General features: G+C 65.8%; 3 protein-coding genes across 3 annotated transcripts; 2 read left to right on the forward strand and 1 right to left on the reverse strand.

Moving 5' to 3' along the window:
• Positions 1–214: 214 nt before the first annotated feature.
• EMIHUDRAFT_461310 (hypothetical protein) lies at positions 215–2,889 on the forward strand (the record flags this gene model as incomplete). Its single annotated transcript, XM_005770428.1, has 3 exons — positions 215–1,722; positions 2,179–2,471; positions 2,545–2,889. The coding sequence occupies exons 1-3, from the start codon at positions 273–275 to the stop codon at positions 2,887–2,889; spliced, it is 2,088 nt and encodes a 695-aa protein (XP_005770485.1). The 5' UTR covers positions 215–272.
• A 4,163-nt stretch (positions 2,890–7,052) lies between these two features.
• EMIHUDRAFT_196102 (hypothetical protein) lies at positions 7,053–8,632 on the reverse strand (the record flags this gene model as incomplete). Its single annotated transcript, XM_005770429.1, has 5 exons — positions 7,053–7,121; positions 7,222–7,538; positions 7,605–7,812; positions 7,871–8,398; positions 8,555–8,632. The coding sequence occupies 5 exons, from the start codon at positions 8,630–8,632 to the stop codon at positions 7,053–7,055; spliced, it is 1,200 nt and encodes a 399-aa protein (XP_005770486.1).
• Positions 8,633–8,989: 357 nt separating this feature from the next.
• On the forward strand, positions 8,990–10,846 carry EMIHUDRAFT_432258 (hypothetical protein). Its single transcript, XM_005770430.1, has 3 exons — positions 8,990–9,669; positions 9,743–9,825; positions 9,892–10,846. Exons 1-3 carry the CDS (start codon positions 9,055–9,057, stop codon positions 9,968–9,970), a joined length of 777 nt encoding a protein of 258 aa, XP_005770487.1. The 5' UTR covers positions 8,990–9,054; the 3' UTR covers positions 9,971–10,846.
• The last annotated feature ends 1,256 nt before the right edge of the window (positions 10,847–12,102 follow it).

The raw sequence follows: 12,102 nt of genomic DNA on the forward strand, positions 1-12,102 counted from the left end.
GAGGGATAACGCAGGCAACGCAGGGACGGGCCAACCAACCAGTGGGACGAACGAGGGCCGCGACGGCGGCTCAAGAGTGCGGGAAAAAAGAAAGAAAGAACCCGCAACCCAAGGGAGGGATGGGAGGACGGCACGCCGCCACCACACAGGGATTTTAAGAGTGCGGGAGCGCGGTGAAGTAATTTCTTTTATTTGAGCCTCCCCTCCCTGTTGACGGCCGGCTCTCGCCGCGTGAGATTACCTCTTGCCCTCTCGCTGATTTGTGCAGCTTAATGTCGACTCCGTCTTCGAGCAAGCGCAAGGCTCCCGAGCTCTCTGCGGCGGCAGCAGCCGAGCCGTCAGCGACGTCAAGGTCAGTGACTCCGCCCTTCAAGCCAGGCTTCAAAAGACCTGTGCCTCCGTTGTCCAAGACCCCTCCCAACCCGGCCGGCCTGTCCGAGACGGCAAAGTCCGACCTCTTCAACCCTCTCAACCTCACCGTCGAAACATCGCTGCACGATGACGACGAGGTGGTAGATGAGCCTCCAACGCCGGCGAATGTGCGCTCGATGCGGAAGACAGAGCTGCATGCCGCCGTGTGCGCGGGCGACCTGGCGGAGGCGGAGAGGCTGCTCGAGGGCGGCCATCCCGTCGAGCCCCAGGAGGAGCACGGCTTCACGCCGCTGCACAACGCCGCCGCACTGCCCGAGAAGGTCACGAGTCGGCAGCGGATGCTCGGACTGCTGCTCAGGGTCTCGGCGGACCCGACCCGCGCCGACAACGACGGGCACACCGCCTTGCACTGGGCCGCCGCCACGGGCAATGCGAACGCGATCCCTCCCCTCCTCGCGGCGGGGGCGCGGCCTGCCCAGCGGTCTGCTGCCGGAGAGACGGCCCTCCACCGCGCAGCGAGGCTGGGCAGGGTCGAGTGCATCAAGCTGCTCGCGGCGGGAGGAGGAGGAGGCGGAGGCGGCGGAGGCGGCGGAGGCGGCGGAGGCGAAGGACCGGCTTGCGTGTCGGGCAGGGAGTGCGTTCTGTGGCCCAACTTGGCGCACGCGTCGCCGCTCGACGTGGCGGGCAAGATTGGCGGGCGGGTGCACCAGCCGAACCGAATGGCGGCGAGGCGGGCGATGCTCGAGACGCAGCCGTCGTGCCGCACGCTGCTGCTGCATCACCCGGACTGCCAGCTGCACCTCACCGGCGACAGCCACCAGGAGGCGCCGCAGCGGATCAAGGCGATCCTCGAGGCGATCGGGCGGGGAGGCGGCAGCAGCGGCGGCAGCAGCGGCGGCAGCTCGCACCGCGGCGCAAACGGCGGCGCAAACAGCGTCGCGTCCTTTGAGCTCAGCGAGCTGTGCGATTTCGAGCAGGCCACCACGGCGCAGCTGACCGCCGTCCACGACGCTGCCTACGTCTCGATGGTCGCCGCCGCCGCCAGCTCGATGGCCGCCAACCCGCCGCCCTCGCCGGTCCCGCTCACGCCGATGGTGCAGCAGGCGCGGGGCGCGGCGCCCGGCGCGCTCAAGGATCCCCTCACCTCCGACACGCGCCTCTCGCCGGGGTCGTACGCCGCCGCCCGCCGCGCCGCCGGCGCCGTCTTGCGCGCGATCGAGGAGGTGCTCAGCTGCCGCGCGCGCAACGCGATCTGCGTGGTGCGGCCTCCCGGGCACCACGCCGGCGTGCGAGGCCTGACCCCCGGCTCCGTCTCGTGCGGCTTCTGCGTCTTCAACTCGGCGATGGTTGGTGCGGCGCACGCCTTGCGCGCGCTGCGGCGGGACACGCCGCCGTCGCCGTCCTCTCATCCGCAGCCGGCGGCGGTGGGAGAGGCATCCGAGGCGGCGGGGTGGGCGGCGACAGAGCGGGCGCACTTCTCGCCGCCGCCGCCGCTACACCCGCCGCTGCCGCCGCCGCAGCTGCCGCCGCCGCCGATGAGCGGGTGCGTCTCGCGCGTCGCGCTGGTTGACTTTGACGTGCACCACGGCGGAGATGCTAGCCGAGATCCTAGCCCGAGATCTAGCCGAGATGCCAGCCGAGGTCCCCGAGCTACCGAGGTGAGCCCAAGATTTGGCCCGGTTTGGGCTGCGCGCCGCGGCGCGCGGGCGAGAGGGACGGGCCGTGGCTCGCTTCCCTCCCCTCTCCTCCTCTCGCCGGCACCCCTCTCCCCCTCTCACCGGCAGCGCCGCGTGCCGGCGCTGTCAGGCGATGGCTCCGAGGAGATAGTGCGGCGCCTGTCTGCGTCGCTGCCGCCCTCCGCCCTCTTCTTCGCGTCGATCCACCTCTACGACCCCGGCGACACCGCCTTCACGCCCTTCTACCCGGGCTCGGGCGCCGCGGACGCCATGCCGCAAAACATCATCAACGTGCCCCTCCCCCCGATGTGGCGCAGCGGCAAGCTCGCCCCGCCAAAGCCGGGCCGCGGCCGCGGCGGCCTCGTCTCGCCGCGGCAGTGTGGCTGCGGGCGGGCCGAGTGGCGGGAGGCGTTTGCGCAGCGGGTCCGCTCCCCTGTCGCTCATCTGCCTCGAGGCGCGCCGCCGCCTCTTCACGCACGCCAGAGGGCGCGAGTAGGTGCTCCCCGCGCTGCGCGCCTTCGCGCCGGAGCTGCTGCTGCTCTCCTCCGGCTTCGACGGCGGCTGCGGCGACATCGGGAACTCGAAGCTCGACGCCAAGGAGTGCTACCACCAGGGGCTCGACCTCACGCCCGCCGACTTTGCGTGGGCCACCACCCAGCTCCTCGGCGTCGCCGCCGTCTGCTGCCCCGGCAAGGTGGTGAGCATACTCGAGGGGGGGTACGGGGGGTACGTCCTCAACAAGGAGGCCAAATCGGGCCTCGGCATCTCGCGCTCGAATCTGGCCGAGAATGTGGCCGCCCACCTCTCGGCCTTGTGCGGCGTCGATTGCCATGCAGACTGATGGCGATGCCGACGGAATTTAATGACTCCGAGTGACCTCTATTGACTTTGCTGGCGGCAACAGTTCCCGTACGTGTACATGTACATGCAAATAGTTGAGTACACCGCGTGTATGCCCTGCCACCGTATCGAGAGGCTCAAAAAAGTCGTTGTGGCACGGCCGCGCGCGCGACAAGAATCAAGATATGCACGCGCGTTCAGAGACTTCAGTACAGAGGACAGAGGGTTCACGGCGCGGCGGCGCGGGCGGCAGCAAGCGAAACAACAAAAAAGAGAATGTTAGATCTAGAATCAGCTCAGCTAGAGTTTTAAAACAAAGCTCCCTCACACCACGGGACTGGCGCGCACTGGCACTCTAACACAGGTGTACACCACGGGAGCCGCCTAAGCGACTCCTGCGAGGAAAAAAGAGAAAGCGGACGTGTCCAACAAGAAAGAACTGTGTGTCTTCGTTGTGAGCCTGTTTGTGTCTGTGTGTCGCTCGTGCGTGTCGTCATCATCTCTGTCTAGCGTCCACCCATACCGCGTTGGGGTGTCCAGTCCGAGCCTGGCTGTTCTTCACCTTCCTAAACTAACTAAAAGAACACAACGCACTCTCTCACATGACTACATGACAAGCGATCCCACGACAGCGATTGTGGGGACTACATGACCCGTACGTGAGGGGTGGAGGGGCCCGTCCGCAGAGCTAGGCGGCGCGGGCACCCACACACTCCCACCCCACCACCCAGAGCTCCTGTGCCACGCGCCTCGCTTCCGCGACACGGGATGGCAGGCACGACTCGGCAACCGCGAGCCGCTCACTCCCCCAGTCCCATTCCAGCATCTATCTTCCCCGCCTCCTCCACCGGGCGGATCCGCTCCCGCGCCGCCTCTCCCACCACCTCGCGGTCGCGATTGCTCCTGCAGATTTCGAAGGAGCACCGGAGGCGGAGCCACTTTAGGTTAGGTTAGGTAGGAAGGTGAATGAAGAACAGCCAGGCTCAGACTGGACACCAACGCGGTATGGGTGGACGCTAGACAGATGGATGACGACACGCACGAGCGACACACAGACACAAACAGGCTCACAAGACACTCTCGGAGCGCAAAAAAGAACACCGACACGGCTCCAGCGAGGGCGCCGTGGGGCGCGACGGCCGCGACGGGCGGGCGCGCGCCCAGGCGGACGCCCAGTGGCCGGGCGCGTCCCGGCCTCCGCCGCCGCCACCGCCGCGGCGGTGGCAGCAGCCGAGCTGTGCATCGTAAGTTACTCTCCTAAGCTGTTCTTCAGACGCACTTGCCTTCGGGGGCAACTAGGGTGGGCGTGCTTTCACAGCCTCACGAGAGTAATTAATCGTAATTCGAGACAGCAAGAGAAAACCTAACGACAAAAAAGAATTTTAGAGCAAAACTCCCTCGCACAACACTGGGCACGGGACTGGCGCGCACTGGCACTAACACAGGTACACCACTGGAGCCGCCTAAGCGACGAAAAAAAGAAAGAACTCAGGTGTAGTGAGAGCGTCGCCCCCCGACATTTGCCGAAATCAAAAACCGGGCACTCAGCCAACGGTGGTGAGCACCAGCATGGGCGGTGAGATCGTATGGGGCAACCAGACCGACAGCTTTGCGCTGTCTCACTGGGCCTTCGTGATTATAGTCGCGACGGCAATTGTGTACGACCTCCTTCTGCACAAGCTGACCCATTATTTGCAGCGCGCTGCACACGTGCATCGCGACACAGAAAAAGCCAGCTACGCTCTCCGCCCTGCCAAAACCTACCTGAAAATATGGATGCGGTTCCAAACCGAGATCATGGTCCTCGGCTGCCTGGCCTTCACCATCTGGGTCGCCAATCAGTGCGGCGGATTTGATGCGGTGGCTAAGATCAAGGGCGGTTCCACCGGGCCGGGTTGGGACGTCGTGAGGGCTTATCGCGACGCTGTGGCCCGGAGAAAGGCCTGCAAAAATGAATGTGCAGATGCGGAAAAGGGCGTGGATGACGCACACAGAAGGCTTCTCGGCGCTGCTGCGAAGAATGAAGGCTCAAGTGTCCCTCTCTACCTCAGCATGTGCCCGACTCGCTGGCCCTCAGACGGCGCAGTGATTCTCCACGTCTTTGAGCGGATCCACTTTGTCCTCTTTGTGACGGCGTTCTTCTACTTCTTCTCGCTCGCCGTCATCTACTTCCTATTCGTGAGGAGGATCAAGAACTACGGCTACGTCGAGGCGGCGATGGCGAAGGCGCGGGAGCGCAGCAAGGCCGATGTGGAGGGCGCTTCCGCCGAGCTGTCCACCGCGGAGATCGAGCTGACCGCCTTGAGCGACAAGCCGTCGATGAAGAGGGTCCAGTACCACGTCCTCGCCATGCGTTCTTTCGTCATGTCGCATGCTCCGGAAGGCTCGAACGCGGACGGCCGCTTCCTCTCTGTGCGCGCGTTCCTGCAGCGCACGACCACGACGGACATTGACGCGCTCATCTCCTTCCCCGTCACCACCTTTGTCATCGTGGGGCTCGGTGGGCTCATTTTGGCCGTGTCGTCGACGTACCATTGCGACCCCGAGTACTTGCTGGACTCGATTTGGCATACGGCGGTCGTGTCCTGGCTCTTTGCAGCGGCTCTCTACTGCGGAATCCGGTGGGCTCTGTGGCGCAGCGCCATCTACAAGCACTACGAGGCCACGAGGCAGGGCCAGGCCCCGGGAACCGATGAATTCTACGCTTGGCGTTACCCATTGTTTGACAAGCTGGCCTGCCTGCCCTTCGCGGGCGTCACCGGCTTCCTCCCGGGAAGGGAAAGGCCAAACGAAAAGATGGCGATGACTTGCATACAGACCGTGCTCTGGTACCAGTGCTATTTTCTCGTCTACACCATCATGGCGCGCTCTCCCTCTCGCCCTGACTCACGCTTGCGCGCTCCCTCCCTCCCTCGCATCTCGTCCTGTCACCCCCGGGCCCTCCGCCAACAGGACCCGTTCACGTACAAACTCGAGGCGACCTTCAAGACCTATTACACGCAAGGCGTCACCCCGGGAGAGGTGGAGCATCTGTTTATGCACGAGTACAACCGCACTGGGAGAGAATACTACCTCACCTTTTCCCCCGACTCGTGGATCTCCAACTACGAGTCGACGACGATCGCCATGAACGTGCTCAACGCGGCCTCGATCATCGCGTGGATCGTCCTCATCCCCTTGCTGCTCGAGGTCTACGCACTCCCCCCGTACCTTGATCGGAAGGTGGAGCTGGTGCATGTCACCACCACACTCGACCAATTCCCAGACGGCCAGTGCCTCGAGGACTCGGAGCTCCTCGGCGAGCTCTCCCTCCCTCTCGCGGCGACCGCGGCGGCGGCGACGGGCGGCGTGACATGACACCCCCCCCCCCTCACACACACACACACACACACACACACACACACACACACACACACACACACACACACACACACACACACACACCGCTCACCCACGTGCGCACTGGGCCTTGCACTTTTAATGCCGTGGGGCTCCTGTCGTCTAACGCGAGGGTCGCCCCCCCTTGCCCGGACCACCTCCCCTCGGGTGTGTGGAGAACGGTTTACCTTACCTTTACCTTACCTTACATGCGTCATGCGCGGCATCCGGCAAATAGAGCCCTAGAGCAGAGCCGGCCGGGTTTTCCACTCGCTACGCACTCCGCTCACGGCTCACCTGCCACCTGGCCGCGCGGGCGGCCTGCGGTGTGCTGTGGCGGCCGCGGCGCGACTCGTGCCGCGTGCCGGCGACGGCTCTCCAGCCTCCACCTGCACCGCGCTCCGCGGGGCCCTGGCCCTCCCCTCCAGCCCTCTCCTCCCCTGCGGTTTCGGCGCTCGCAAACAGCTCGAGGAAAAGACACAGTAAATACACAATTCCGGAGCGGCGCGCTCGAAAACTTCCTCACGGATACACGCTTACACACCTGCACAGTAGTCAGTGCCCGACACGGCGGCGGATGTCAATGGAGCCTCTCGATACCTCTCGCTCTCCCCGCTCGGCGAGCGGGAGATCGACTCTCGGTCGATCGGACCCCCCGCCGCGCGAAGACCTGCGGAGAAGCGCTCTGCCACACACCGCTCGCCCGAGTCTCTCATGTCCATGCCTTGCCGTCTCGTAGCGCCGCACTCACGGGCGATGCAGCGAGGTCCTTGTGCGGTCTTCAGCTCACCAGCCAAAGCCGCGGAACTCGGTGCCTTCGGACTTGTAGATGCCCCAGCCCTTGCAGCCGATGACCTAAGGTAACGCGAGGTAGACTTGTCGAAACAGTGTGGGGTGGGCTCTCTCCCCCGCATCTCGATGTGGTCAGAGATGGGGGCCTCATGAAGAGGCGGACCTGCGGCCCCCGCACGATGGGGTCGAAAGTCTTCCCGATGGCGGCGTAGGTGCAGATGACCAACGCAAAGAGCCCCCACAGCAGCACGCAGGCGGCGATGACGCCCTCAGTGCGCGTGATGGACTGGCGGATGCACCGCCCAGGCGTGGGCGCCTCGACATCGCTCATGAGGGAGCGCGTCAGCGCCGCCTGGCGCGCAGCTGGAGGCGGCGGGCCCAACGCGCAGAGGGTGAAGATACTGGGGAAGATGAGGTTGCACGCAGGCACCGTCAGCGCGGTCACCCAGGAGAGCATGACGAAGAGTCCAGAGGGCGAGCCTGCAGAGGGTGATGGGGACGCTCGAGCCGAACGCAAGAGAAACGGGGCGGCGAGGGTGAGTGCACCGACGAAGACGGCGGCGAAAACCCCAAAGACCCACGCCGGCGCCGAAATCAGGGCGTAGCGGCCGACCGAGCGCATGTCCCACTGCCCGCTGAAGTGCGGCACGAAGCGGCGCTGGCACCAGCGCGCGAGAGGCACCGAGTCGAGACAGTAGCCAACAAAGTTGGAGAGGCAGAGCAGCGAGGAGAGCATGCGGCCGGCGAAAGAGGACTTGGGCCACCCCTGCAGTATGGGTTTTTTTGGGGGGGGGGGGGGGCGAGTCAGGAACGAGGCCGGAGCCGCACGCGCCGGACGGCGAGGAGGCGGCCTCGCTCAGCGTGATCGGGTCGTCAACGCCCCCCTCCCATAGGAACCAGACGGAGAGCCCGACGGCGAGGAAGGTGGCGACGTTGAGGCCGGCGGAGAGGGCGATCGAGCGGCTCAGGTGCTCGGGCGACTCCATTTCGAACGCGAGCTCGGCGATCAGCAGCGAGGGCACGTAGGCCCAGATGGCTGTCGTCAGGGAGAGGGCCATCTCGACTGAGGCGGTGCTGCTGCTCGGGTCGGGCGGGCCAAACTTGTCCCAGACGACTTCGAAGCCGTGGTTGTGGTTCTCGTGGTCGCCCACCCCCTTGCCGTGCGTGTCGCCGTGGTCGGGCGAGTAGGCGGCGGCAATGTAGATTTGGAGCCCCGCGACGCCAAATGCGGCGATCAGTGCAATGCCCGCAAGCCGGAGGCATCGCCGCAACGCTGGCTGCGCCGCGGTCCCGCACCCGTCGACGAAGCTCCCCCCGCGGAAGACCGCGCGTAGCGACGCCTTGACGATCGAGATGAGCGCGCTCGAGGCTCGCCCACCTACTGGTACTGCCCCTGAGAGTTGGTTACTGAGTGGGATCAGCTCCCCCCCTTGGGATCGAAGCCGCCACAACCTCACACCCAACATCACAGGCGGGATCAGAAGGAGACTCCGCACCGGACACCGCCCGGGCACAGACCCCCTACCCGTCGGATCGCACAGGGCCCCCTCGGAGCAGCCCACACAATCACGCATCGGCAGATTCAGTGCCTGAGTCAGGCAGACAGCACAGACAAGGAGAGAGAGAGAGAGAGAGAGAGAGAGAGAGAGGAGAGAGAGAGAGAGAGAGGAGAGAGGAGAGGGTGAGGGAGTGTGCACACGTGAGGAGTGGGGAGGGTGTCTGTGGTGGGCTGTAGTCATACTATACGTGGTTAAATAAAACCACGCGCCCCTCAGGAGCTAAGGTGGGGGGGGAGTGGAGCGTCCCAGACGCCTCGGTGCCTCCCACCGGGTGCACACACACACACACACGCGCGCGCGGGCGGCCTCGCGGCATCTGGCCGAGGTAGACTCTATCTAGAAGTAGACAACCTTGGGGTCGCGCCGTCGGCGGGCGAGAAGGCAGCCCACGCCTTGCCGAACTCGCCCCGGTTCGCCAAGTCGCAACCCTCAGCAAAATGCGGCAGACGCTGCTGCGCACCAGGCTCGGCCTCTCACTCGCGGCTTCGGTCGTCGGCGCGGTGCAGATGGCGCAGCCGGCGCGTTCGCGCTCCTCCTCGGCGGTGCTCCCGCTCGCCTCGAGCATGCAGAGCAGCCAGCGGGCGACGGCGGTGCTGGTGCATGGGCTCGACTCGTCCAAGGAGACCTGGTCGGGCGTGCTCGCCGACCTCGCCGCCGCCGGCTATCCGGCGGTCGCCTACGACCTTCGCGGGCACGGCGAAAGCCCGCTTGGCGATCCAGACGAGTTTGAGCCCGCTGCGCTGGCGAGCGACGTGCTGGCGGCCGTGCGCGCCGCTGGCATAAAGCGCTGCGTGCTGGTCGGCCACTCGATGGGCGGTCGCGTCGCGATGCGCGCGGCGGCGATCGAGGCGGAGTCTGGTGGGGCATCCGTCCTTCGAGCCGTGGTGGTCGAGGACATGGACATCTCCCCGCGGACGGCACCGGAGCTGTCGGCCGAGAAGCGGCGCGAGGTGGCGGCGTGGGGCGATGGCGGCGAGGGTGCCCCAGGCCGGAGGTTCGCCTCGTGGGGAGCATGCCGGGAGGCGCTGCTCCCGTGGTACGACGCCGACGAGGTGCGGGACGGCGACGCGCCTTGGGTCGAGACAGTTTGCCGGTTGCTGATTCGTGTGGCGTGGCCGGCCGCAGGTGCGTGTCGACTCGTGGCGAAACAAGCGCGTGCGCCCGCACCCCGACTCGAGCTGGTGGTCGGACATCAACCCGCTCGCCAGGCGGCCGCCGAGAGGGCGCTGCGGCGGCCCTTCCTTTACACTCATCCGCAGCGCGGGCTTTCCTAGGCGGCTCGCGTGGGAGCGCGTGCTCGCGAGCGACGACGGCGCCTCCGCGTGGCGGGAGCTGTCCACAACACGCCCATGACGCGTCCATGACGCGTCCCACAGGCGCCTCCGCGTGGCGGGAGCTGGCGGCGCGGAGCGGCTCGGGCGGCTTGCCCTTCTCGGTGCAGCTGTGGCACGCGGACGTGCCTGGCTCGGTCGTCAAGGAGGGGGCGGGCGAGGTGGGGGGCATCGCCGACATGAGCGGGCAGATGCCGGCGGCGAGGGTGCGCAAGTTTCGCGGCGCCGCGCACAGCATCCACAACTCTGCCAGGGACGAGTTTGTGTCTGCGCTCTGCGCGCTGGTCGACGAGGCGTCGCTCGAGGGGGAGGCTGCGGCGAAGCACGGCACATAGGGACGATGCCGCGCGCTACTCGGAGTCGTTTCTGCCCGACAGCGACGCCCGGATGCCGTCATCTGATCTCTCCAGCGTCGGCATGCACACTCGAGCGCCGCGCATCGGAGCGTACTGGACGCCAGGAAGGAGCCCGCGCGGCACACCGTCGCGTTGACGCCCTCTCGCCGACGCTGCCGGCGAAAGGTGTACGGCGAGGCCGAGGGCCGAGGCGGCGAGCGTGGAGAGCATGGTTGCTGGCTGCGGGCGGCATGCGCGGCTCAGGGGCGCGGCGTCGGGCGCGAGAGCGGCGCGGCCGGGCACGGAGGCCGCGCCGTGGCGGAGGCGACGTGCGGCCCGGCGTGCAGGCAGGGGCGATGGCGCGTCCGTCGGTGTGCGCGACAAGAGACGATAGTGAGGACCAGGCGGGGACCAGAGACTTGATGAGGGCGCCTGGTAGTTCATGAGGACAGGGTCGGTTAAATTCTTGAGTACCTGTGTTAGTAGATGTGTTAGTGCCAGTGCGCGTCCCGAGACGGGGAGTTTCGTTGTAACCAATTCTTTTGTTCAATCTCTCAGACTCCAGACAGAGTGACTCTGGCTAGTTCCAACGTTCACTCTGACACGCTAATCTTGAAAACGCGTCCAACGGAGCTCCAGTGTTGCTCCCAGCGGAATCCCCCGCGCTTCCTGCGGCCATGGCCGATGATACTAGTATGAGAGGTCATCTGGCTACCGCGAGCGCGACACAACTCGCCGACGTCGTCCGATGATTGTGCCTCAAAGTCAGCCTCCGGGGTCGCAGCTGCCTCTGCGGAAGGCACCGAGATGTACCTTGTTGCGCAAATGGTCAAATCGAGGTTTTGTAACGCGAGCTGTGCCACAGTGAAATGGAACTAGCCTCTGTGCTCTGTCACACTGTGAACGGCGCCTCTTGTGCTCGACGTCGCGGCCTTTTTGACTGCCTCTAAAAAAGAAACCGGCGCTTGCTCTCGGGGGATCGGGGGGTCCTGCAGTTGGCCAGTGCTCTCCTGGCAGTGTGGTGACTGGTGTGTGCGGTCCTTGGTCCGGACAGCAGCGGCTGTTCCTGTTTGGCACAGCTCAGGGTGAGCGATGTCAATCCTAGTGTCAATCACGGTTCATTCACGCTCCCGGGACGCCGGAGCTAGGCCGGAGAGATCGGGTTGGTCGCCCCCGCCTTCAGCCCACAGCCCTGACCCGAGCGACGGGGACGCCACCACCTCGCCCAGGGAAGCCAGCCCGGGATCCACACAATGCTGTCTTGATTGAGGCCCACCGACAGGTTCGGCACCGGGCACCGCCCCGCCCGGTATACACAAAATGCGCCTGCGGGCGGACCCTCCCTCACAGCTCACTCACACACACAGAGACACAGCTCACAGAAGTCAGACAGAATTCTCCCTCCCCACGCATCTTTGTTTGTTTGATTGATTGATGGGCATTCTGTTTTGCTTTTGGCGGCTCCCGTTGTGTACTGTGGTAGTGCCAGTGCGCGCCAGTTCCGTGCCCCGTGCCGCGTGCGTGTCGTCGACGTCAGTTTTTCTTGTGTTTCGCGCGCCTTGCGGGGCGGCTCTTCTTGTTGTGAACCAGGGCCTCCAGGGGCTGGAATGGCCGCAGGGTCAAGGGGCCGCCCCCGAAGCCCCGCGCCAGGCGTTGCGGCCGCCAGTACCGCCGCCGTACCCGCCACCCCCACCACCGCCTCCACCCCCGCCGTTGGAACGGCTGCAGGGTCAAGGGGCCGCCCCTGAGGCTCCACACCAGGCGTTGCGGCCGCCGGTGCCGCCACCGTACCCGCCCCCCCCGCCACCGCCTCCATCCC

Source organism: Emiliania huxleyi (assembly GCF_000372725.1).
Source record: "Emiliania huxleyi CCMP1516 unplaced genomic scaffold EMIHUscaffold_4, whole genome shotgun sequence".
Taxonomy (NCBI): Eukaryota; Haptophyta; order Isochrysidales; family Noelaerhabdaceae; genus Emiliania; species Emiliania huxleyi.

Coding starts and splice junctions, on each gene's coding strand:
- EMIHUDRAFT_432258 (XM_005770430.1), top strand. CDS start 9,055: ATGCGGCAGACGCTGCTGCGCACCAGGCTCGGCCTCTCACTCGCGGCT. Junction 9,670..9,742: donor CGTGGTACGACGCCGACGAG/GTGCGGGACGGC, acceptor GGCCGGCCGCAG/GTGCGTGTCGACTCGTGGCG. Junction 9,826..9,891: donor GACATCAACCCGCTCGCCAG/GCGGCCGCCGAG, acceptor GGGCTTTCCTAG/GCGGCTCGCGTGGGAGCGCG.